We start from the raw sequence: 26,414 nt of genomic DNA, 5'->3' as shown, positions 1-26,414 counted from the left end.
AGCTACCTCTCCCTCTCCTCTCTGTGTTGGCGTAGGGAAGAAGGAGGTAGAAGACACCCCTGACAAATGGGACCCATCTGAGGAAGGGAGAGAAAAGATAGATGACATGGCACGCTGACATGTGGGGCCCACGTAGGTCCCACGCTGACTCAGCAGCCATGTAGACCAAAACCAGGGTCAAAACCCCCAAAGGATCTCAGGTAACCAGTTTTGTATAGTTAAGAGACCCCGTATATCTGGTTTTGTGGTTTGAGGACGTTTTTTATCCAGATGACAAGTTGAGGGACCTTCGGTGTACTTTTTTTTCCAAAAGAAATTAGGGAAGGCCCAAAAAGTAAGATGGTATTGGACGGGATCAGATCGTCCGCGTGCGAGCCGTTTCGATCCCCCTACCTCCTCCTCGTGCGATAAGTACGCACCCCAAGCGCTCACGCGCTCCGCATCCCGCAAAACCCCGGTAGAACCCGCACCCGCACCCGCACCGCCATGGAGTTCCGGTACCGCGACGGCGACGACCGCAGCCGGTCCTCCCCTCCCCCGCCGCCGCCGCCCACGGCGAGCTCTGGATCCGCCCGTGTGCTCCCGGCCAACGAAGGTTACTTAATTAATTATTCTCGATCGATCGATCGATCTCGCTATCTGCGTCTTTTTTTTTGGTATCGTTTCCTTTCTTGATCAGACGATGGGCATCGTGGCGCAGACGGCGGGGGCACGGGAGACTACAACAGGGGTGATTCGGCCGTGTCGCTGGGGCAGTCGTCTTCACCGTCGGCGGCTGGTCGCGACGAGCTGCGGCAGGCGAAGAAGCAGAAGATAATGGAGCGGATCCTGCGGGAGGAGGCGGAGGAATGGGAGCTCGAGTCGGAGGTCCGCCGGGAGATCATGGAGCACATCTTCCCGTTGCTGAGGAGATCTGGGAATGCACGGCCGCCGACGCCGGCGGCGGCGGCGGCGCTCCTGCAGGTTCGATCATCATGTCTTTTTTCGTCTACCTCGATTTTGGGTTGTTTTAATTTTGATCGATATTGAATATTTGTTTCTAGATTCTAGCTTACCTTCTCCTACTGCTCCGACTAGCCGCTTGGACTAATAGCGTACCACTAAATGTTCCGTTAAATTAATATAGACCGTGTAATGAAGACCATACCCTTAGACATTTTACAAAAGCTATAGAGATCAAATAATAATATTGTATACTCCCTCCATTCCAAATTGATTATTTCATAGGTGCACCAAAACAAAAAAAAATAATAACTCTCTTATACTATATTTACTTGAGCAACAAACTCAATACATGCACCATCCCCACTATTTCCTAGTCAATAATAAATTAACATATTGCATGTGGGTTATAAATACTTAGGGGGTGGCCCCTCTCTCCCAAACACCCCCTTATGTGCATGGATGCATGCATCAATGTCCATTTACTCCAATGCACAAATAACGAATAGACTTAAAGAATGAACATAAATATATATATCATTTAGGAATAACCTTAAAAAAACCTATATGTAGATCAATTTGAAATGGAGGGAGTAACATGTATCTCGATCGTTCATTTTTTTCCATTACATGTCTTATTTGATGACAATATAACTTTTTTATGAATAATATACTAATAGGATTGATAATCCATATATGGATTCATTACTATAGTCATATTTCATCTTCACAATGACCTAAGAATAAGTAATTCTATTTATTATCCATTTAAATATTCTACTAGTTATTCCTTGTAAACACGCGATTCATCAATATTTACGTTTCTCAATGACCATGTAGCCAATCATGTGTAAAAGAATAGAGAGTCACGCATTAAATCCGAGAAAGTCAATAAGAGGATAGATGGTTGGATTGAAATATGTCTATCAAAACTAAATTTTTCAGATTTGGAAATATGTCTATCAAAAATAGATTGAGGGAGTATAATATAGTACATTTTTATGTAAATTGCTTTGGGATTTGCGATGACATGCCGATGAAGAAGCACAATAGGAAGATTAATACTATTGTTTAAAAGCAATGAATTTCAAGTCGTGTCGTTTATGGATAGAAATTAATGCAATCACCGAAATGAGGTGTGCTATGAAACCTCAAGGATATATGCTCTCCTCTTTAGAAAACTCTTGGTCAAAAAAAAGTTAGAAAACTGGAAAAGAAAACACTTAGAAATTGTGTCAACCACCTATTGTTTTAGAAACATACACTGTCAAAATACTAAAGATGTGGATGGTATTTCACATTATTAATTATATGGTCGTACTCACAACATGAGTCCAGTTGTGGATGATATTTAGAAGGAAAAAAGTACGAATTACCTCCCCCGAACTATCACAGTCATCTGAATTACCCCCTTGAACCACAAAACCGGACATTCTTCATCCCCAACTATGCAAACCGGACGAATTACCCCCTCGACCCAATCCACAGTGGTTTTGGTCTACGTGGCGTACGCATGGCAACTGAGTCAGCATTCTATTCATTAAAAAAATAATGGGACCTACATGTCATACTCTTCCTCTCTCTTCTCTTCTCTCTCTCACTATTCCTCTCTCTCACGGGCGGGAGGCGGACACGGAGCTGCGGCGGCGGTGGCCGGCGGGTGACGCTGAGGCGGCGGCGGTGGGGGATGAGGGTGACACGGAGCCAGCGGCGGTAGCGCGGCCTTGCTGGAGTCGGACGTCGCTGCGGCGGAAGAGGAGAGGTCACGCAATGTGGAGGCGAGGCGGGTCGTGTTGCGGCGGCGGAGCACGGCGTGGGCCTCGGTGAGGAGCTGCTTCAGTGCTTGAGCACCAGGGGCAGCGGAGGGGGACCGAGGACGGCGACGGCCAGGGGCGGACTAGTTGGAGGCGACGGTGCCGCGCGCGCACGGGGAGGCACACGGCGGCGTCGCTTTCTTCCCGCGCTCCAGGGCCGCGCTCGCACGAGGGGGCACCGGCGGCGGCGACAGCGCACGAGGGAGAAGACTGGGCCGGTGAGCTTGTTCGCGCGGGACCGGCGGTGGACGGGGGCGGAGGCCGTGCGGATCTGGAAAGACGATGCGGGACCCCGACGGCCCCCGCGCACCGCTGTCCGCCGCCTGCCCCCACGCGCTGCCGTCGTCCACGGCGTCGGGCCGCCGAGCGCACTTGTGCCGCCCTTACTCGCCGCCGTCCGCTGCGCGCCCCCATGCGCCGCCATCGTCCGCGGCTCTGCGCCGCTGTGCGCACTTGCGCCACTCCCACTTGCTGCCGTCGTCCGCAGCTCTGTGCCGCCGTACGCACTTGCGCCGCCCCTACTAGCCTCCGTCCGCCGCGCGCCCCCACGCGCCGTCGTCGTCCGCGGCTCCGCGCCACTGTGCGCACTTGCGCCGCCCCCACTCGCCGCTGTCGTCCACTCCGCACTTGCGCGGTTGTTGCGCCCGCGCGCACCAGTGAGAGAGAACGGAGAGAGAAATTAGGAAGAGGTGAAGTGGAGGCATGACAGGTGGACCCCACCAATTTTTTAAAAAAAAATGGTGACTGGACTGCCACGTGTATGCCATGGGGTCAAGGGGGGTAATTCTTCTGGTATTGAAAGTTCAAGGTGAAGTCCGGTTTTGTCGTTCAGGGGGGTAATTCGGACGACCACGATAGTTCGGGGAGGGGGGTAATTCGTACTTTTTCCTATTTAGAAACAAATCTATTTGGTTTTCTCAACATTGGTGAACAGTCTACACCAATCCATGAGTTGTAACTGTATGAACAATGACATGAACTATCTAATACCATCTAAATAATCCCAACGGTCGATTTTGAAGGTCGGTTTCATAGGCCATAATTATGCTTGCAAGTGCGATATAATTCAGTTGTTTGTATGGCTTGCCACATCCTCGTGGATCTATTTTTAGAGAGTTCATGGGTAACTAAGATGGTCACAGTTCCTGATTTGTTGTATATTGGCCCCCGATGTTCATGTATCTGAATAAACTAGTTTCTATTAATCTACAACATGCACTTCTATTATCGAGATATGATCAAACTGTTCAAAAACTAAGAAAACACTTTGAAATTGCAGCAACCATCTATTGTTGAAGAAACATGCAATGTTTGTGGATGATATTTTGCATTATTAACCGTGTTCATACTCACAACATATGAGTCGAGTTGTGGATGATATTTAGAAACAAATCTATTTGGTTTTCTCAATATTGGTGGCCAGTCTACACCAATTCATGAGTTGTAACTGTATGAACAACACCATGAACTATCTAATACCGTCTAAATAATCCCAACAGTGGATTTTGAAGGTTGGTTTCATAGTCCACGATTATGCTTGTAAGTGCAATATAATTCATTTGACTGTATGGCTTGCAACATCCTCGTGGATCTATTTTTAGGCTCAGTTCAGTAGTACAAGTACCCAACTCCTCGTTTTCCGCGTGCACGCTTTTCAAACTGCTAAACTGTCAGGGTTATGATACCACATACCTAATAGTAGTTGACTAAATCTCGGCAGGATCAACCACATACCATGTCCTATACGGAAGCAACCTTCGGATATAGGAGGAGTTCTGGATAAGGAAAGACAACCAGAGTTCTACATGGAAATGACAAGGACTACTCGGATTGTATCCATATTGGTTTCCCTAGTTCTACTTGGACAAGGGGACAACTATAGGTATAAATACAAGCCCCCCTAGGAGGACAGGGGGACAACCACCATGAGACGATCAACACCCAACACAATCGATATAGAAGCCACAATATAGAAGCCTACATATGCCAAGACACGCCGCCGGATATCGACTTCAGGGATAAGCACGGCTAGTACCCTACGGTGTCTCCGGATATTGTCAGGAGAGACGAAAGCGATATCTCTGATCTCGCCGGGCGCGGATTCGAGGAGGAAGGCTACCCTGTTGTCGACTACGAGTCAGATCGTCAGACCGCCATGTCGATAACAGTTAGATAGGCTACCCCAAACATTGTACTGGTGTGATTATCATGAATAAGAGCAATACCGGCTTCGGCCAACAGGATGTAGGGTTATTACCTGACAATTCAGGGGCCCGAACCTGTATAAAAATCCCTGTCTCCATCTCTTTTACCTCAGTCTCGCGTATATCCTAGCACCAACAATCCCCATACTGTCCAAATACCGTAGTTGTGACATCAAACGTCGACATAAACGGTGTGTTTTTTGCAAAAAGTTTCTATACGTAAGTTGCTTAAAAAAATCATATTAATCTATTTTTGAAAAAAAAAGCTAAAACTTAATTAATCACGCACTAAAACGTTGCTTCGTTTTGTGTGCCGGAGAGTGACGGTTCCCAACCCTCACTCCCAAACAGAGCCTTAGAGAGTTCTTGGGTAACTGAGATATGATATATAGTCATAGTTCCTGATTTGTTGTATATCCCCCCCCCCCCCCCCCCAATGTTGACTAGGTGCTATTAATCTACCACATGCATTTCTATTACTAGGATATGATCAAAACTGTTATAAAACTAAAAAAAAACTTTGAATTGCAGCGACCATCTATTGTTGAAGAAACATGCAATGTTTGTGGATGATATTCCCATTATTAACTATATATTTATACTCACAACATATGAGACGAGTTGTGGTTGATATTTAGAAAGAAAATCTATTTAACCTTCTCAACTTTGTGGTCAGTCTACTCCAGTTCATAAGTTGTACCTATATAAATAATAACATCCTGAACTATCTAGTACTATCTAAATAATCCCAACAGTGTGTTTGAAGTCCTATTTTATAGGCCATGCTTATGTACGCAAGTGCAATATAATTCAGTTACCCTGTAAGGCTTGCCACCCACATCTTCATGGATCTAGAGATCAAGCGTAATTGAGATAGTCATTGTTCTGGGTTGTACTATATGGCTTCCAATGTTCACATGTCTAAAAAGGGAAACTCTATTCATCACTCGAAGGGATATCCTCTCGATTTTCATGCTACTTAAAAGGTCATAAAAATATTAAATAAATTAATAAGATAAATAAATATATGATATATCACTTCACAAACATGTATATTCAAATTCAACTTATATAAGTAGAAACAAAAATAACAAATTTGATTCGGAATAGAACTTTCAATTTGCAGTCAAATTTGTTATTTTTCTTTCTATAATTGTTTAATTCCAATTTGAACTTGGCAACTTTGTGCAATGACATCTATCTTGCCAAGTTTTTAAATATTTTTTGATGACTTTTTAAATAAAATGCACAAAACAAGAGAATATTCTCTGGATGGATAAAATTCCATCTCTGTCTAAATATACTACTAGTTCTTACTATTTCTACAATATTCGGTTCTGTTTTTAAGGATGGCTCTAATATTAATTTATATATGTGTTGTTGTACCTTAATTTCTAACTCCATCTTTGTTTCAAAATATAAGTATTAAAATATAAGTATTAAGTACGAAGGTTAGTTAAGTTGAAAAGATGGTACTGTGCCCTAGAATTTCTTTTATTTTGTATACTTGATTTTGGATTTAAAATTTTTTGTCTTACTATATCGATGTTGTCAATATTCACTATTCCCTCTGTCCTAAATGATGAGGTTTATATTTTTTTCTACACGATCTTCAATAATATACTTTAACTATTAATTTATTACGTGCTATGTTTCCAACGAATATGAAATTAGCTTAATATAAAAATATTTAAAATATAAATCTTAATATAATATGTATATATATGGTTAGTATGATTATTAATCAAAAACTTAATTAGGACGCCGTATAGGACGGAGGGAGTACTTCCTTCCGTGTTGTTCTTATATACGTGTTCTAAAAGTTGACGAGCGTGTTCATTTCACGCAGGGCGCCGTCACGAATGCAAACGCATCATCATCGGCGGCCGCCTTGCCGGCCAAGAGGAAGAAGAACCCCGCCGCAGCAGCGTCCGCCGTCTCCGCCGCGACGAGTAGCAAGAAGCCCAAGGCCGCCGACCTGACCTGCGCCGTCTGCGGCATCACGTCGACCGGCGAGAAGGCTATGCAGGACCATCTCAACGGGAAGAGCCACAAGAAGAAGGCGGCCGCGCTCGCGCTGTCTGCACCGCCGCCGCCGCCGCCGGCGGAACCCGAGCCCGAGCCCGAGCAGGACGAGGAGGATGCGGCGTCGATGATCCCGCCGGCTTCGGACGGCGGCGGTGGCGGCGGCTTCAGTCCGACGAAGCTGAGCATGCTGACGAGCGCCGGAGTCGTGTACGAGGTGATGCAGATGGACGGCTACCTCCTCTGCGAGGGCTGCAATGTCAGGACGGCCGACCGCGTCACCATGATGTGCCACCTCGACGGCGGCAAGCACGTCTCCAAGGCCACGAAGCTGAAGCAGCAGCAAGCCGGGAAGCCGCCGGCGCCAGCGACGGCGACTGCCTCTCCTATGAATGGCGTGAAAGCAGCGGGGGCGCCGCCAACAACAGCTGCTGCCGCCGACGGCGAGCATGGAACGTTGGTGGTGGAGGTCGACGGCGAGCCACACGCCATGCGGAGGCTGGACGAGGTCTTCATTATCTGCGATGTCTGCAACGTGAAGGCGCCGTCGGTGACTGTCATGCGGTCGCACCTCGCCGGGAGGAAGCACAAGTCCATGGCCGCGGCGACGGCGAAGGCGAAGGGTGCCGAAGCTGCCGCCTCCACCACCATGGCCGCTGCTGGCAAAGTTGGCGGGAACCTTGAGGCGGGAGCCATGGCAATAGCAGAAGGTGTCGCCACCAACAACGTCGCCGACAACACTTGTCCGGAGAAGGGAACCGTCGACATCGTCGTCGGCGGCGAGCACCACGCCGTCAAGCAGATCGGCGAGTTCCTCGGGTGCGCGTCCTGCAACGTGATGGCGACGTCGGAGAGCGGCATGAGGCTACACCTAGCCGGAAAGAAGCACAGGAACAAATCGATGGCTGAAAAGGCGGCCATGGACGACATGGAGATTGTGAAGGCCAGGTCGAAGGAAACGGCGGCCGCCGCCGCCGCCTCCTCGCCATCGTCTGCGCCGCGAGCTGTCGTCGCTGCACAAACGGACGATGGCTCTGTGGCGCCCATGGAAGTCGACCAAACTGCAGAGGCCAGAGATGGCGGCGCGCCGGTGGCCGCCGACGCCGCGGCGGCGGCGGCTGCCACCGAAGGGCAGCAGCAGGTGAAGGTCCAGGTGGAGGGGAGGATGCTGGCGGTGCTGCGTGAGGCGAACGGCGCGCTGCTGTGCGAGCCCTGTGGCGTGCGCTGCTCCGGCAAGACTGACATGATGCTGCACCTCTACACCAAGGAGCACTCGGACAAGTGCGGCGCGCATCCACCGGCTTGAGTCACTTCACGCGAACGTGGAGTGGATTTTTAAACTTTTGGACGTCCTCACATTATTTACATATTATCTAAATGAATTTCTTTTAGAAAATTTCCTCTTATAGATAGGACGAACAAAGAACAAAGTTTTTCGATCACTTACTTCGCTCGCCCTTTTTGATCGGGGAAGATAAATTAATATGTGATATATCGCCTTATAAATAATAAGTTAAAATTTAACTTTTAAAATTAAGAAAATAAATTAAACGACTGTTAACATATATTTATTGTTAAATTTGTTTTTTAACATATAAAATTTAAGGAAAAAGTACGAATTACCCCCCTAAACAATTGCGGTCGGCCGAATTACCCCCTAAACCCAAAAATCAGTCATTGCTCACCCTGAACTTTCAATACCGGACGAATTACCCTCCTCGATCTAATTCACAGCGGTTTTGTCCTACGTGGCGTACGCGTGGCAATCCGGTCAGTATTTTCTTTCTTAAAAAAAATTGTGGGACCCACTTGTCATACTCTCCTTCCTCTCTTCCTCTCTTTCTATCTTCACTCTCTCTGTGTCACGGTGACGGGGAGTGCGAGCGGCGCGTGGGGGCGGACTGGCGGTGTGCGGCGGCGCGAGCGGCAGAGGACGGCGGTGGACTGGCGGCGAGCGGCGCGCGGGGGTGGACGGGCGGTGGGCGGTGGCGTGAGCGGCGCGCGGGGGCGGACTGGCAGCGAGCGGCGGCGCGAGCGAGGCACGGGGGCGGACTGGCGGTGGTCGGCGGCGCGAGCGGCGTGCGGGGGCGGACTGGCAGCGAGCGGCGGCGCGAGCGGCGCGCGGGGTCGGACTAGCTTCTCCCCTCCGCCGCCTCCTCTCCTAGCCTCCCTTCCACCGCCGCCGCCGCCTCCACGCTGCCATCTGCCGTCGAGAGCCCCGGTTCTCCACCCACGCGGCGACGATGGCGGGCGTTCTGCGCGGCCACAACGACATGGTCATGGCAATCACGGCGCCGATCGACAACTCGCCCCTCATCGTCTTCTCCTCCCGCGACAAGTCGCTGCTGGTGTGGGACATCACCAACCTGTCCAGCTGCTCGTGCCCGCCGCCGCAGCTCGCGCCGTCGCCCACCGCCCGTCCGCCCCCTCGCGCCGCTCGCCGCCGGCCACCGCCGGCCACCGCCGCTTGCGCCGCCGCTCGCAGCCAGTCCGCCCCCACGCGCCGCTCGTCGCTAGCCCACCACCGTCCTCCGCCGCTCGCGCCGCTACCCACCGCCAGTCTGCCCCCACGCGCCGCTCGCCGCCAGCCCACCGCCGTCCACCGCCGCTCGCAGCCAGTTCGCCCCCGCGCGCCGCTCACCGCTCGCCCACCGCCGTCCTCCGCTGCTCGCGCCGCTGCCCACCGCCAGTCCGCCCCCACGCGCCGCTCGCCGCCAGCCCACCGCCGTCCACCGCCGCTCGCGCCACCGCTCGCCACCAGTCCGGCCCCGCGCGCCGCTCGCCGCCAGCCCACCGCCAGTCCGCCCCCACGCGCCGCTCGCGCTCCCCGTCACCGTGTAGAGAGAGAGAGTGAAGATAGAGAGAGAGGAAGAGAGGAAGGAGAGGTATGACAGGTGGGTCCCACAATTTTTTAGAAAGAAAATACTGACCGGATTGCCACGCGTACACCACGTAGGACAAAACCGCTCTGAATTAGATTGAGGGGGTAATTCGTCCGGTATTGAAAGTTCAGGGTGAGCAATGACTGGTTTTCGAGTTTAGGGGGTAATTCGGCTGACCGCAATTGTTCAGGGGGTAATTCGTACTATTTCCAAAATTTAAATACATCTTGTATTGTTTATGGAGTGATTTATCATATATTAATATATCTTTTTTAAAATGTTTGGATAACATATAACGAGAGAATTTTCTTTTCGAGAGTTTAAAATAGTTTCGTGATGATTCCTCGATCGTCTCATGTTAAGATGACTAATGTGATCGTTTAGTTCCGGTGATATAGGCTGTGTTTAGATTAGGGGTGTAAAGTTTTGGCGTGTCACATCGGATATACGGACACATATTTGAAGTATTAAACATAAACTAATAATAAAACAAATTACACAATCTGCCTGTAAATTGTGAGACGAATTTATTAAGCCTAATTAATCCGTCATTAGCAAATGTTTAATGTAGCACCATATTGTTAGATAATGGAGCAATTAGGGTTAAAATATTCGTCTCTCAATTTACAGGGCAATCTATATAATTAGTTATCTTTTCCATTTATATTTAATACTCCATGCATGTGTCAAACATTCGATGTGACAGGGCGAAAAATTTTGCTAGGGATCTAAGGCCCAGTTTAGTTACAAACTTTTTCTTCAAACTTCCAACTTTTCCATCACATCAAAACTTTCATACACACACAAACTTCCAACTTTTCCGTCACATCATTCTAATTTCAACCAAACTTTTAATTTTGGCACGAACTAAACACACCCTAAACAGAGCCATACTGTTTGTCTTGTTGGGATGGATTTCTGGCCATCTGCGATAGTCTGGACGTGCGGCGGCGCACTCGGCCATTTGGTTGGGGATAATGCCGGTGGAAGTAAATTACTTGTTTCTAATTGTGAGATGTCTGTCAATCGAAAGTGCTCGTTTTAAATTGTGTTTGTGGATATTGTTCCATGATTCACTATTATGTGCTACTAAGACCCTGTTTAGTTACCACGCAAAATTTTTTTATCATGTCACATCGAATGTGTAGACACATGTATAAAGTATTAAATATAGAAAAAAAAATAGTTACACAGATTGCATGTAAATTGCAAGAAGAATCTTTTAAGCCTAATTGCACTATGATTTAACAATATGGTGTTACAGTAAACATTTGCTAATAACGGATTAATTAGGCTTAATAAATTTGTCTCGCAGTTTACAGGCGGAATCTCTATTTTATTTTGTTATTAGACTACGTTTAATACTTCAAATGTGTATCCGTATATCTGATGTGACTATTTTACTCTGGATCTAAACACAGCCTACATGAGTCGATAAAATCTGCACATTCTCCATTCATCGTCGAATAATTCATTGATGGCGATGTCTTAAGATAATCGTCAAATGATTATGCCGTCCAATACGGTTTCTCAGTACTAAAATAAATCAATCCAAAATGATTCTAATTGTATATCACATCTTACCTTTGATTAATTTATTATAGGAATGAGGCTCACTGACTTATATAGGCCCCACAGACCCTCAAACCCATATAATAGCGAGCAGTACTGCAGAGAGGATCAGGATTGAAACTAGAATTGCATCTACCACTGATTCCAGCAACACGAGAGGAACAGCATGATAGTAGGTGACATGAGTCTTCAATTGCAATAATCTCTTGCCCGAAATCATGGCGACAAGATGAGACAAACTTGTAGAAGCAGCCATAAATCATAATGCCACCACATGCGAACCCATCAGCAGAGAACCAGTATTCCTGGGGTTAGAATCCTGCTGAACTACACTACCTAAACATCAGTTTTAACCAGCACCACAGTTGTACTGCTGCATCTTACTGTAATACTAATTCTTAATGAAAGACCAGGAAAAAGAACACATATGGCTGCCAGAACTAGCATGGCATTGCATCACAGTAGCCAATTAGCCACTACCAGAAATATAAAACATCACTATGGAGTGAACATATATGCTGACATTACTATAGTAATATTCACACATGGATATAATCTACAATGGTGATGGGTTCCATGACTTCCATTCTATTCCCTAGTGTCTACATAAAACAAGATTGAGCTCAAGAATGAATTACAGCTCTACAAGAATATAAACATATGCAGCTGCAGCACCTACTACAAGGCATCAGACAGCATTTGTATTAATTATTCATTTGCTCAAATACTATTAGCCCTAGAGTAGTTGTTGAGATGGCATTCACGCTAACAAAACAGACAAGTGATTGATTATACACGACTACGATCTCAACAAGTGCCAGGAGCATTACACCCATCCACCGATTCCTCTTAAGGATTCTTTTACAACTCGAGGAACAGGGATGAACGAAATTCAGTTCCTCTTCCCAACTATCTCAACACTGTTATTATTAACCTATACTCTGAGAGCTAACTGATCCTGCCATGATATCTTCCTCTTCCCGGCTCGGGAGGCGGCGGCGCTCCGGACATCCCAGAATGCCGCCATTTTCGCATCACTAGGACCGGCGGCAAAATCACCCTCCATTGGGTACCTCATGACCCTGCCAACCCTAACAGGTTCCTGGTAACCATGAAGCTCCTCCATCTCTTCTGAACTCTGGAAAGAGCAAATTCAACCACATTCAGATGATAATTTCTTCAGATAACGGAACTTAACCGAGTTCGCCCCAAATATTACCGGCTCGCAGGCCTCGTTGAGGTCAATCACCGGAGATGCTCTTGGAGCAGCATTCAGCCTCCGGTGCGCCGATGGGCCTTTGCTAGAGCTTCCGATAGCCCGAACCGTGTGGTACTCTTCACCATGAGACCAACCAGGTTGGCGCAATGTGGGCGGCAATGCCGGATTCTTTACTCTATAGACAAACGTCTGGGATGGATTTTCGGACATGGATTTGTACCTTTTCCGCAAAAACCTACAGCGCGGCACAATTATGCGCAGGATAATGAGACAATATCAACATGTTTGCATTGTCGTAGAGCATAATCATCCAGGCATGTAAATCACACTGGAGAAGATGATGAGTTCAGGCCCTTACTTGACTTCAGCCAAAAGCCTCTGTTTCTTGAGCTTCTCCATCTGTAATCTCTTCTTCTTTGCTTCAGTTTCCTGGGTAACCCAACACAACTAATCATCAGCAAACATCATAATAGAAGTAACTGAGATGGACACTAAACACCATCAAACTTGCAAGAACCACATTTGTGGAAATCCTCCTAGATTAAGAGAGTTGCGATCCTTGGAAGAAAGTTTAACTACGAACCAGAATGAACTGATACACTTATTAGCTGACTTGGAACATATCAAAACATGCTAATTCATTCAATATTAGGAGAAGAAGGATAATAAATTTCAGAACCCCACAGATCTAACCCAAAATATTGTCACAAGTAAAAAAAAAATCCAGATCCACAAAATACACCAAGAAAACGCCTCGAATAATCAGAAAACCAAGAACACCGAAAATAAAATCGATCAAGAAACAAAGCCGCCAAGATCCAATCGGAATCACAAAATCCCCAAATACCGAGAGGAAAATCAAACATCACAAAACCCCCTTCCGGAGAGAAACCGATCGAAAAATCGCAAAACCCCCAAAAATCAAGATCAGATCGGCGAAGCCAACCACGACGGCATGACTCCAAGAAACGCCATGAATCCACCCACCCACCCACCTCGAGGAGCTCCTTGTAGTCCTGGAGAAGATTCTTGTACTTGGCCCTCGCCCTGTACGCCTCTTCCCCGCCACCAACGCCGCCGCCACGGCTGTGCCCCGGCGCCCTCGGCAGCAGCGGCGACGGCGGCGCCCTCGCCGCCGGCTGAGCCAACACCACCTTAGCCTTCTTCATGTCCGCCTCACCTCACCCGCGAAGAAACCAACAAACGCCCCGCAAGAGCAGGAGACCAAGAAAGCCAGGGAGAGAGAGAGGTAGAAGGAGATAGGAACAAGCAAGGGAGGAGGAAGAAGAAGACAATATAGAAATAAAGGAGGAGGGGAAGGTGGAGGTGGGGAGGGAAGTTTCTTGCGGCCGCTGCTTCTTGGTGCTCTCGCTGCTGGCTGGCTGCAGCTGCGGCGCCGTGGTGAGGTGTGAAGGAGACCCATGGATGTGGTGCCAAAAAAACCCGAAAAGGCCCATGCATGGTCATGGATGGTGCTAGAGTAGACGGACTGGACGGCAAGAGAGAGAGAGCAAGGGAACACCAACCAAACCAAACCAAACAATCTCTCATGTGTTTCTCTCTCTAGACTTGTAGTAGTAGCGGTGGTAGCGGAGAGGGAGGGAGGGTGGGTGGTGGTAATGGCGTGGCGCATGTGGTAATCAGGTAATGGAGTGGTAGTGGGGCGCTTGCTTGCTGCTGCTGCTGCTGCTGTCTGCAGCGTTGGCTTCGTCGTCGGTCCAGCTCCGTCTCCAAGACCAAGGAGAGGAGAAGAGAGAGGGGGGGCATTCTTGGAATCCGTTGGGGTTGAGAGGTCAGAGGTGTCCACCATGAGTGAATGCTGCTGCAGCTACCCCTCTCTCTGTGTACACAGATGTCATGGTCCATAGGGAAAAAAAAGCGAGATGACGATACGGGACATGGACATGGACATGGATGTGTGTGTGCGCGTCTCTCTCTCCTGGCGTCCATGGCTGGGTGGCTCCATGGATCCATTCTTTTGATTCTTTCGTTTCGCTTTCTTGCTGTCCTCTTGAGAGAGAGGCCGAACGCTCCCGGGTCTTGTGCGAGTGGGTGGTGGCAGCAGCCCAGCATACTACAAGCGTTGCAGTGGTTGGGAGGAGGATGATATGATGGCGTTTGCAGTTTGCACGCATTTGATGCTTTGATAGTGTGGGCGGAGGAGGAGGAGGAGATGATGGATGGCGCAGACCGTAGAGGCGGATGGGCCAGTGCGTGCGGTTGGTGTACAACGGCGTGTGTGCGTCTTGCAGAGGCTCTGCGGCGTTGCTGTTTGCTTGCTGATGTTGTTGTGGCTGTGGCTGCGAGTGAAATGGCGAGATTGCCATCCCATTCCCAAACAAACAACAAACCTACCTGGGTTTCTCTCCCTGCCGTTGACACGGTCGCCTCCGCTCGTTTTTAAGATGGGGGATTTGGGAAGAGAGGAGAATTCTTGTGTGAGATGAAGATGGCGATGAAACGATGATAGGTGGGGTGGGTGACTGGGACGTGTAGAGATAAGATGCTGTGGACTTTGTGGTCCTGTGGTTTGCTCGTTGCATCTGTCTGCCCGGTGCTTTGGTATGCATAATACAAAGTACTGTATGATATTAGGTAAATTTTACTGTATGATATTAGGTAAATCGTGATTTCATAGTTTTAGCTCTAGAACATGGTAAAAATCGATCTTTGGAAAAAGACACATCCAACATGTGATTATTTGCTGTTGTACACCGTCCACATTAAAATATTAATTTTCGGTTCACTAAGAGAGATAAACATCGTGAAAGGTCAAAGTACCTCTAGCCCCATTTGTCATCTTCTTCCTCTTTCTCATTTCCCCTTTCTGGGAGCCGATATCGAGGTGGATCCAAGGTGGCCTGGAGGAAGCGAGGTGGAGCGACATGGACGAGTCGGGGTGAAGAAGATCGACACGTCGAGTGTTGAGCTGGTGGGGTGGTCGATAGGGTCTGTGTGGAAGCCGAGGATGAGCCGGTTGATGGCGCAGTTGCAAGAGAGGGCGCTGGCCGGAATCAGAACCGAAGAGGATGACGAAGAAGGCGGTATTATCTTCGATCTGGAGAAGCGGTGGCAAGGAGGAGTGCTAGGCGGAGCTAGGGTGCCAAACGGTGATGGAGGCGGAAGAAGACGACGCCGAGCTGCCAAGACTGATCTACAGCTGGCGAAGCCTAGCCTGAATGGTTTGCATCAAAAGGACACCGTACCCCAAGGCGGCCCTCGCAAACGCGGCGAAGAGGGGCCCGTCAGAGGCATGTAGTGCACAGACCAAAGTTAGTAGCGGTGGTTGTTGTTGATGCGCCCACAACGCGAGGTAGTGTGTCGATGACGCGGGAGAGGCTTCGCCCACGGATCTGCCGTCCCACCTCCTCCAGGCGGGAAATTTAACTATTTGCTACTCTTGTGACATGGCAATTAACTATTTACCACACCCTGTCAATGACATGTGGGCCCTCATGTGTCTATGACATCTGGGCCTAGTGGCAAATCGTTAAGCAACATCCGTAAGAGTGGCAAATAGTTAAAAGCCCCCCTCCAGGCCACCACCTCGATGCTGACTCCTCTGTTCCGTCAACACTGGGGTGGGGGGGAAGAAGAATGGAAGAGAAACGATAGCGATTTGGTCACTCCGTGTAAATAGTTGTGCCCCCTATCACCTTGTCAGAACGAATACATTGTTTTAATCGACGTAGTTGTAGGATCGAGATGTCGACTAGGAGGAGGTGAATAGACGATATTAAAAATAAGCGAAAATTGGAACCATACCATTATAATTTTGCAAAATCGAGATATGCCATCCTGACCCACATGCCATTGACTCATGTGGGTCCTACATGTCATTGAGATACCGATGACATATCTCAAACTTTGCAAAATTATAATGGCATGGTTCCAAATTACCCTAAAAATAAATAGCGCCTAAATAAAACTAACCTAAGTTGCTAGGCTTGGTGAAGGGTAAGACTAACTAAGCAACTAGGTTATGTTTTACAATCCTAGGGTGATAGGGCCTCAAGTACGTCATTATAAATGTAAATTGCACACAGGTAAATACAATAAATAAATGAGACAAGAGACAAGGAATTGAGGTCAAGTACGTCTTTATGAATGTAAATTGCACACAGGTAAATACAATAAATAAATGAGACAAGAGACAAGAAATTTTTCACCCGAGGTTCGGAAACTCGCTGGTTTTCTAATCCCCGTTGAGACGAGCCTAACTTTACCGCTTAAAACCATAAAGCCACAACAATTCTACTACTTAAAAAAAATCTGTAGTGGTGATGGTGAAGCCAATGTAGACTCGTGATCCAACTTAAAAACGTAGACACGTGACCGTGAAAAAAAAAAACGAACGCTTCACAGCGACGCGCAACAGAAGCGATCCGAAATCAGCGCAACAGAAGCGCCCCCAATCCATCTTCGCGCATCCCCACATCGCCGCGCCCGCTCCACTCTTCCACCCCCGGCGCCGCTGACCCCTCCCCAGCTCCCGCCTCCCGGTCTCCCTCGACCCATCCCCGCCGCTTGAAGCCCTCCCGTCGCGCCTCACGGTCTCCATCACGCCGGCTCGCCCTCGACAGATCCCCGGAAGCCCTCCCGTCGCCAGTTCGTCGCACACACCTACCTTGCCGATCTGCTCCTCGCCGCCACTGTCGGCGCCCGCATCCACGACGCCGCCGTCATCCCTTGGTAGTTTGATGTCTTCTCCTTCTCCTCAAGATGGATCCAAATGTGCCAAATGCGTTTATTAGCAAAGCGAAGAAACTGGGGATGGCGCCACGACCTGCTTGTGCTGGAGACAGAGGACCCCTCGTCCTCGTCCTCCTCCTCCTCCTCGCCGTGCCTCCCTGACCCGCCGCCGCTTCCACCCTCAAGCGCCACCGCACGTCGCACGAGACCCCACTTCCTCCCGCTCCCCCCGCTGCCGCGCCTCGCTGACCTGTCGCCTTTAAACCTTACGCCGGTTCCACCTTCTCCGAGGTCGCTGCCTCCCTAGAGGGCCGGCCAGAGGTCGCCGTGGAGTCCTTGAAAGAGGAGGAGGAGGAGGAGGAGAGACGGTGCCATATGCGTTGCATCACACGCGGGCGCCGTCGCTACCTCGAGCACCGTATGTGCGATTGCAGCCGCCTCCGCTCGCCATGAGAACAATAGCGTGTCTTGGTGCTACCATGCCGAGTGATCTAGGAGTACTCCCTTTTTTCTGTCAGTTTTTCTTTTTCCCTGTTTGCTTGATTTGTGGTCAGGCCTTTTTCCTCGTGCTGTTTGAAATTTCATGGTGAATTATATTCCTAAATTATATCTACTTTACTTTCTAGGTGGAATTTCTCCAGGTTTTAGTTGAGTGCTTGGGACTAAACAGTACTGTAGCAAGCATTATCGGCCTATTTTGTTCGCAGAGTGAAGACCATGGATGCAGCATGCATGCAGAGTTGCAGACTGAAGACAGGCCATCATTCTTCAGTCTACCACGAGATAGCGGCACAAATGCTTGATTCACTTGTGAGAATCACTTCTTTCAACTTCCAACCTGATTTTAGAGCAAGCAGTGCCTCACCAATTGAAATCAACCGATCAACATATATGTCACTGGTTCTCCCATCTATTAGATATAATTCTGAATTTTTAAACAAAATGACTATTTGTGTGCTGTGAGTACAACAAAAATGAGCTCAAGAAAAGCTATCTCTATCAACATTAGCGAAAAAAAAAGCACACTTAAAGCCTTTACAAAAAAAATATATATGAAGTCTTTACAAGTGTAAACATTTCTGAAATTGCCTGGTGAGCGATTAAAATGTTTTTCTTGTGATGCCTTCAGAGAGTTTGATATGTTTCTATATATTTTTACATGTGTGCCATTTTCTGCCGCCCCGAACATTGATCTGAGAGTAATCAAATTCCTTGAATAGTTTAACTTCTAAATGTTCAAAAATAAAGGGAGCGCCATGGAAGTCAAATTAGTGAAAATCTTAGGTATCCTGCAGTGTGTATGGGGGCACTGTGCAATATGATGTTGCATGCAGTATACTATCATTCTTTTAAAAGTATCTTCTCGGAATAATTTCTTATTTCCAAATATTCTCAGATACACTTTCAATAATGTAGATATGAGATATTATGTGCGAATGGCCACCCCAAGATAATATACTTCAGGATATGCAAAATCAGTTGGAGAATGCAAATTCGGTTGTTCTCTTTCATCCCTCGTACATGCATATGTTTCTTAAATAATTTACAAAATTACTGTTCAGTAGTGGAGTAAATAAATATGAATGACAGTACCTGTCATTATGCACATGTTCTCTAAACACATTTCATGAATGACAAGGTAATTTTTGGTAATATTGTTTGGCAGCGAGTATTTGGGTACAATGTACTAAAGTTAATCAATATGTGTGGCATATGCATTGTTTTTCATTGTTAAGGTTCGAACAACTGAAGGCAAGTAAGATGAAAGACCTTGTTTGAAAAGGGAAAGCTGAACTGGAAGAGCATAGAAGATGCGCTCATCTAATTAGCCAGGAAGGTTATGCAGCTGAGTTTAGCATTGAAGTTATTGAAGTGCAGGTAAGATATTCTCCTATCTTACTGACTTCCATTGTTCTTGAAAATTGTCATTCCAAACATGTTCATGTTTTGGCCAAGATGGCCGAATGATCCACTTTGGTTCTGAATATTTTGTTTGTCGTTTTTGCAATGGCAGGGACGTATGCGTTTTGCAGGCTGAGCACATGAAGAATCCCAGTTAATGTCTCTTTAACTTCCATCCATAAGGAGACTCGTGCACTTTCCTGACACCCTAGCACAAGTTATTACGCTGTGCAGACTTTTGGCTATACATTAAGCAAGATGCAGCAAGTATTTTGGATTGATGATCTGTAAGATTTGAGTTCAGCTCATGCTCGTTGATAGCACATGACACATCGGTTGAATAACTGTGTTCATTTAACTCTGGACCTACATATACATAATTTCCTCTTACTTTGATTCCTTGGCTCAAAAGGCTCACAGAAGCCTATATTTTGCAATTAAGCAACAAGAAGCAGGGCTTGATTTGCATTCCGATTCAGGTAAGGTAACAGCTGACTTCGAGTTTTTTTTTAATTGGTGCATTATCCATGAAACCCTTTTCCAGTTTCCAGTATTCTTTTGTTAAATTTTCTGATAACTTAATAGGAAAGACATTAATTAACTATGCATCACCTGCTCTATATATAATATAACTATAGGACATTGAATATTTTATTTCATTGCACTAAAATATAATCAATGTTGGCCTATTTTTATGAATATATTATTCTGGCATGTCACTACAAGATCTAAGTAATACTGATATTTTGATCCATGGGTGCTTTATAAGATCTAAGAAATTAATTATACTTGATCTCAAGGTCTGAAGAAATTAAACCTTAACAACATTGTGAAATATAGTGAGACTGAATCTTGGAGATAAATTACTGAAGAACTGAACTATTATTATGAGTATAATTTACTTTCTGATCTTTTAAAAAATAAGGATATTGTTTATTAGTGGTTCTAGATTTGGTTACCTTGCGTCCTTGCCTTTTATTTATCAGTGCAATTAGGGCCAAGCTTTTGCGTGGCCTTGTCAGAGAGATGAAAAAGTACATGTGCAGTGCATCACTTATAATTGGTTGTGCAACCTCCTCATCCGCATGCTAAGTACAATGAGTTGAAGATGATGTGCTGCAAGTACGCCCTTTCCACCATCTGATTATGTACACATTTTTATATATTTCGGTACATCCGATTATATACACATCAATATAAATTGTTTTTACGCATTCTTATATATTTCTGTGCCACCTACTATGTAAATGAGCAAAAAAAATAATTTGTTTCTTACATATATTATTTACAATTATTTTTCTCCACTTCTATAGGATTGGCATATTGTTTTCCAAAGGAAACATAATAGATCGGGCAGTTTCTGTGAGCTGGATCAGTACGGGCATATGTGCTAACTGCCTCCTATGCAGTTGTGCTTTGCACAACGAAGTGAGTGTGGTTCATCTTTAGAGCCATGTTCAAAGAGAGTTTGGGTGTTGATCAATTGTGAGAAAATCATGTGTAGAAATGCCTTGGGATGGTGTCTAAAATAGGGCATTGTATTCATTTCCCGTGAATTGCTGCACAAATATTTTTTGATGTACTTTATGGTGCAACATGCATCTATTGACACTTTCTACTTTAAACATATTAAAAATATTTGATGTATTGTTTCGTGCTATAGTTTTTTTCCCGTTGCAACGCACGGGCACCTAACTAGTATTTTAATAAATCCCTACTTATTATAAAAATTGAAGATGTTTTTGTCGGTATTTTGGTACATCAACTGTGTTTGAGTCGTTTTTAAATCCGTCCGTTTTTGGGAAGACATATATGTGTTTGAGTTGCATTTTAATCTTGTTTGCTTTTGGAAATACAAAAGAAGTCGTATAAGAAATCTTAATAAAAAAACTCGCATTACTTGAGATGAAATACAAACTCATAATTGCAGCCCACGATTTTCTTTAAAAAAAATATTCATACGAATTCCCAAAATGAATTTTACCCTAACTAAACCGTATAAGAATGATAAAATTAAAATAGTATTTACCCGTTACAACGCACTGGCATTTTTTCTATTCTCTACTATTATAAAAATTGACAATGTTTTTGCCGGTATTCTGTTACGTCATCCGTGTTTGAGTCGGTTTTTAAGTTTGTTCGCTTTTGGAAATACTAATCCGTGTTTAAGATGGATTTTAAGTTCGTTCGCTTTTGAAAATACATATCTATGCTTAAGTTGGATTTTAAGTTCGTTTGCTTTTGGAAATAAAAAGGGGTCGTATAAGAAGTCTTTTTAAAAAACACGCATGCTAACTTGAGATGAGTGTCGAACTCTTAATTGCAGCTCATGATTTTCTAAAAAAAATATCCAAGCGAATTCTCACAGTAAATTTCACCTTAGCTAAACCGTATAACAATAATAAGATTTAAATAGCATTCACCCGTTGCAACACACGGACATCTTTTCTAGTCTCTACTGTTATAAAAATTGAAGATGTTTTTGCCGGTGGCTTGGTAAGTCATCGTGTTCGAATCGGCCTCGCATATAATCACTGCCAATTTAACTATTTTATGTGTCCCACATGTATGAGCTTTAAACATTAGATTTTCCATAAGAAAATTTGCATGTTCGGATCATGCCTTTGGCCGATTGCGTTTTGTCCTGTGCATTGTCACAAACCAACCGCCACCGCGAGGTTGTCATCTTGCCGATACGGTCTGTTGGGCAACACGGTTTGGGACCTGCTGTCGCGCACCTATATCAACACCAACCAGCAGCAGTCAGGTGTGTTGCCGTGCGCCGAGGCAAGCAGCACGACGTACCATTGTTGATTATTCTCTACACGCACACACTGTATCGAGAAGAATTCCTACCGTGTTCATCAGAAACTCAATTCAATACGGTCTGCTGTGTATACGTGTTCCAAAAAAATTAAAAAAAAAAGTTCAGGAGCGATATCAAAGCCGAGATCTATTACTACCCACATATTGAAAATCCACGCGTGCAGCAAGACGATCAGCAACAACAGCCGATCGATGACGGTTGCCAAGAGAAATACAAAAACCTAAACAGAGAAATATTCAATCAAGCTACTGCGCACATATATCTTTATCTTTACTATTATATCTCTATCTCTACTATTATAAAAATTGAAGTTTTTGTCAGTACGTCATCCGCGTATGAGTCGGTTCTTAAATCCGTTTGATTTTGGAAATACAAATCCGTATTTAAGTTAGTTTTTAAGTTCGTTCGCTTTTGAAAATACAGAAGAAATCGTACAAGAAATCTCTTTAAAAACTCACATACTACTAACTTGAGACGTTCGGACACCTAATTGCAGCTCATGATTTTCTAACAAAATATATATCCAAGCGAATTTAACACAGTGAATTTCATCTTAACTCGATATAATAATAAGATTAAAATAATCTTCACCCGTTGCAACACACGTGTATTTTTTCTAGTAAAATTAAAAATTTTAAAAATTCTCATCTGGAGCGTTGCTGGGCTCGCGCGGCCCACATACGGCGCAGATCGATCGGGGCTGTGGGGCCTGCGCGGGAGAGGGCGCATCTAGCGCGCGAGGCTATAAAACACGCCGGATTCTGATCTCACCGCCCGGCAAGCACGAACACGACGACATCGGATCGGGTCGGTTTCTCTCTTGCTGTCTTCTCGATCGATCGATGGCTCCCACGGCGGCGGCGGCGGGGCTGGCAGCGCGCGACGCGTCCGGCCACCTCTCCCCGCTCACCATCTCCCGCAGGTGAAACTTCAATTATACTCCTATATATATCTAGATAGGGTTCTCTAGATAGTAGTGTAATGTTGCGAGGGGCTAGCTAGCGCTGTTCCGTTCGTACACGTGATGCCGTTCGTGAGCGGCGCCGGCGCCGGACCGAGTAGGGAATACCGTTCGTGAGCACGGCAGCGGCGGCGGCGGCGGCGGCGGCGTTGGCGTGCGTGGAGATGGATGATTCTGTTGAAACCTCTATTCCCATCGATATTCATGATAGTTCATGATTCTGTTCAGGCTTGTTTCGTTCGATTTTGCCGACATGTCGTAGTACATGGTACTACCTCTGTCTAGATTTGGGCACATAGAATTAAATGGTGGAAGGTTATGATTGATTAAGAAGTGCAGGTACATGGGGAAATTAAATGGTGAAGGGTTATAATTGGTTGATAAAGGATTGTTGGTGGAGAAGTTGTATTTTGGGATAAATTTTAAAGGCTATGTTATATTTTGCGACGGAAACAAAAATATCCAATCCAGGTTCTGACCTTGGGATTAATTTCTTGGCATCACACAAATTAATTTATAGGAAATAAACTTATTTCAGCAACAACTTAATTATATTTTAGTACTGTTTGTCCTAGAAAATAATCAGAATAATATATGATATAGATAGATAGATACTAGTAGATAGGTAGGTAGGTAGTCGTACTGCTGTTTAGGGTGCATGCATAGTAGGATGATACTATCACGTACTACCTCCGTCCCATATTACTTGTCTTTTTGAGTTTTTATTTGTCAATGTTTAACCATTCGTCTTATTCAAAAAAATTTTGAATTATTATTTATTTTGTTTGTCAATTGCTTTATTATCAAAAGTACTTTACATATGACTTATCTTTTTTTATATTTGCATTAATTTTTCAAATAAAACGAATGGTTAAACGTTGCAAATAAAAAGTCAAAAACGTCATCTATTATGGGACGGAGGGAGTACGTCCCTTCATGCGACGGTTTAATTTGTCGATCTAGTGGCAGTCCAACCTATTACACACCAAAATCGATCAACATGTGGTTTTGCACTGTTCTTTTGTGAGGTACATGCACCGGGAGGCTTATGTTGACACATAATCCAAACCGCATTGTTTGTGATTACGTGATCAGATCGATCACCTCGTAGTCTTGGTCTCTTGGATCTGTCATTTTCTGTAGTACGTACTGTTTGGACTTTTAGAGGTACGATGTATTGAGTACAACTGTATATGCGCAGTAATTGGCCATTGTCTCTCTGTTCATATCTAGTGCACTGGTAGCGTTGCACCTAGGACTTTACCGTGTGATGGGTTGTATTTCTTCGACTATTGTCACAATCTGTATAATTCCTAGCCATATACGATTTGCCTTTTATGCCAGAGTTTAGATTGAGTACGTTTTTAGGCCTCGTTTTAAAGATGATAATAATTTGAGAGCATAAATAATAATATTGATATTGAAAAGCTGAAAAATGATTTAAGAACATACAAAGAAAATAATGATGAACAAAGTTTTACAAAAGACGCGCCGTCTAGTAGTTGGTGCCTGTGCGTAGAGTTTTTCTTTAATCAACAATATAAATAGCGTTTGTGCTAATTACTTGAAAATCTGTAGGAGCACTGGAGATGATGATGTGGTGATAAAGATTCTTTACTGTGGGATCTGCCACTCCGACCTGCACAGCATCAAGAACGAGTGGAAGAACGCCACCTACCCACTTGTTCCTGGGTAATTATTAATTAAGCAAGCTAGCTTTACAAACAGGTTTTGTACGTTGTTACGTACTCCCTCCATTCCAAATTGATCTACATATTTCATAGGTACACAAAAACCAAGAAAAATTAATAACTCTCTCATACTATATTTACTCTAGCAACAAACTCGATGCATGCACCATCCCCACTATTTTCTAACTAATAGCAAATTAAGATATTGCATGTGTGTTATAAATACTTGTGTGCATCCATGTGCATGGATGCACGCATCAATGCCCATTTACTCCAATGCATAAATAACGAATAGACTTAATGAATGAATACAAATATGCAGATCATTTAGGAATAACCTTAAAAAAAACTATGTGTAGATCAATTTGGAATGGAGGGAGTACGATGCATTATTCTGAATTAATTCTGATCAAACAAACATGCACTCGATGGCGCAGGCACGAGATCGCCGGCGTGGTGACGGAGGCCGGCAAGAACGTGACCAAGTTCAAGGGCGGCGACAAGGTGGGCGTCGGGTGCATGGTGAACTCGTGCCACTCCTGCGACAGCTGCAACCAGGGGTTGGAGAACCACTGCCCAGGCGTGATCTTCACCTACAACTCCGTCGACAAGGACGGCACCGTCACCTACGGCGGCTACTCGAGCATGGTGGTGGTGCACGAGCGCTTCGTGGTCAGGTTCCCGGAGGCCATGCCGCTGGACAAGGGCGCGCCGCTGCTCTGCGCCGGCATCACCGTGTACAGCCCCATGAAGTACCACGGCCTGAACGTCCCCGGCAAGCACGTCGGCGTGCTTGGCCTCGGCGGGCTCGGCCACGTCGCGGTGAAGTTCGCCAAGGCGTTCGGGATGACGGTGACGGTGATCAGCTCGTCGCCGGGGAAGAGGCAGGAGGCGCTGGAGCGGCTCGGCGCCGACGCGTTCGTCGTCTCCAAGAACGCCGACGAGATGAATGCCGCGACGGGCACCATGGACGGCATCATCAACACGGTGTCTGCCAACATTCCGATCGCGCCGCTGCTGGGTCTGCTGAAGCCCAACGGGAAGATGATCCTCGTCGGCCTGCCGGAGAAGCCCATGGAGATCCCTCCCTTCGCTCTGGTTGCTTGTAAGTGCTTAATTTGATCCGGATCCATTACAGCTAGCTACTAGCTAGCTAGCTGCTCTGTGTTGTGATCCATTACATTCTGTCTGTGGCATGCATGTTGCAGCGAACAAGACGCTGGCCGGGAGCTGCATCGGCGGCATGGCGGACACGCAGGAGATGATCGACCTGGCAGCGAAGCACGGCGTGACGGCGGAGATCGAGGTGATCGGCGCCGACTACGTGAACACGGCCATGGAGCGCCTCGCCAAGGCCGACGTCAGGTACCGCTTCGTCATCGACATCGGCAACACCCTCAAGGACGCCATCGAGTGATGCGTCCGGTCCGGTCACTGCTTAATTTATCTCTCTGTCCATTCTGGAACCGGCCAGACTGTCTAATCGAACGTTTGATTAGAAAATGAACATTTAAAATAACTTTCGACAGAAAACGGAACAGAAATCTGTCGGATTTTTTCCACCACAGGATACGTACCCAAAGAAAAGATTAGGCCTCAAAGGATTTTGTTTGCACACTACGACATGGTTAATCGATGAAACTAATTCAGACTTTATTTCCCGTAATTTTGCAAACAAGCAGT

The 26,414-nt window shown here is 46.0% G+C and overlaps 3 protein-coding genes and 1 long non-coding RNA gene across 12 annotated transcripts; 3 read left to right on the top strand and 1 right to left on the bottom strand.

Annotated features, from left to right (window-relative positions):
- The first annotated feature begins 486 nt into the window (after positions 1-486).
- On the top strand, positions 487-8,296 carry LOC127782126 (uncharacterized). The gene is made up of 3 exons (XM_052309199.1): positions 487-520; positions 680-963; positions 6,810-8,296. The coding sequence occupies exons 1-3, from the start codon at positions 487-489 to the stop codon at positions 8,289-8,291; spliced, it is 1,800 nt and encodes a 599-aa protein (XP_052165159.1). The 3' UTR covers positions 8,292-8,296.
- Positions 8,297-12,086: 3,790 nt separating this feature from the next.
- Positions 12,087-14,734, bottom strand: LOC127783399 (uncharacterized). The gene is made up of 4 exons (XM_052310662.1): positions 13,654-14,734; positions 13,017-13,087; positions 12,659-12,893; positions 12,087-12,577 (listed from the first exon to the last, which is right to left on the bottom strand). The coding sequence occupies exons 1-4, from the start codon at positions 13,825-13,827 to the stop codon at positions 12,374-12,376; spliced, it is 684 nt and encodes a 227-aa protein (XP_052166622.1). The 5' UTR covers positions 13,828-14,734; the 3' UTR covers positions 12,087-12,373.
- Positions 14,735-17,022: 2,288 nt separating this feature from the next.
- LOC127782568 (uncharacterized) lies at positions 17,023-20,893 on the top strand. 9 transcript variants are annotated; one of them, XR_008019205.1, is made up of 5 exons: positions 17,023-18,160; positions 18,767-18,847; positions 19,087-19,228; positions 19,365-20,374; positions 20,566-20,893. It is a non-coding gene; the product is annotated as an uncharacterized LOC127782568 (long non-coding RNA). The 9 variants fall into 9 exon arrangements; XR_008019204.1 differs by having other exon boundaries at positions 17,023-17,350; positions 18,058-19,228; XR_008019198.1 differs by having other exon boundaries at positions 17,023-17,350; positions 17,977-19,228.
- Positions 20,894-22,863: 1,970 nt separating this feature from the next.
- Positions 22,864-26,392, top strand: LOC127781575 (probable cinnamyl alcohol dehydrogenase 5). Its single transcript, XM_052308547.1, has 4 exons — positions 22,864-23,001; positions 24,619-24,732; positions 25,169-25,836; positions 25,940-26,392. The coding sequence occupies exons 1-4, from the start codon at positions 22,922-22,924 to the stop codon at positions 26,146-26,148; spliced, it is 1,071 nt and encodes a 356-aa protein (XP_052164507.1). The 5' UTR covers positions 22,864-22,921; the 3' UTR covers positions 26,149-26,392.
- The last annotated feature ends 22 nt before the right edge of the window (positions 26,393-26,414 follow it).

The sequence above is a fragment of the Oryza glaberrima genome, chromosome 8 (assembly GCF_000147395.1).
Source record: "Oryza glaberrima chromosome 8, OglaRS2, whole genome shotgun sequence".
Lineage (NCBI taxonomy): Eukaryota > Viridiplantae > Streptophyta > Magnoliopsida > Poales > Poaceae > Oryza > Oryza glaberrima.
Note: the sequence above shows the minus strand (reverse complement) of the source record. Positions and strands in the feature narration are given on the sequence as shown.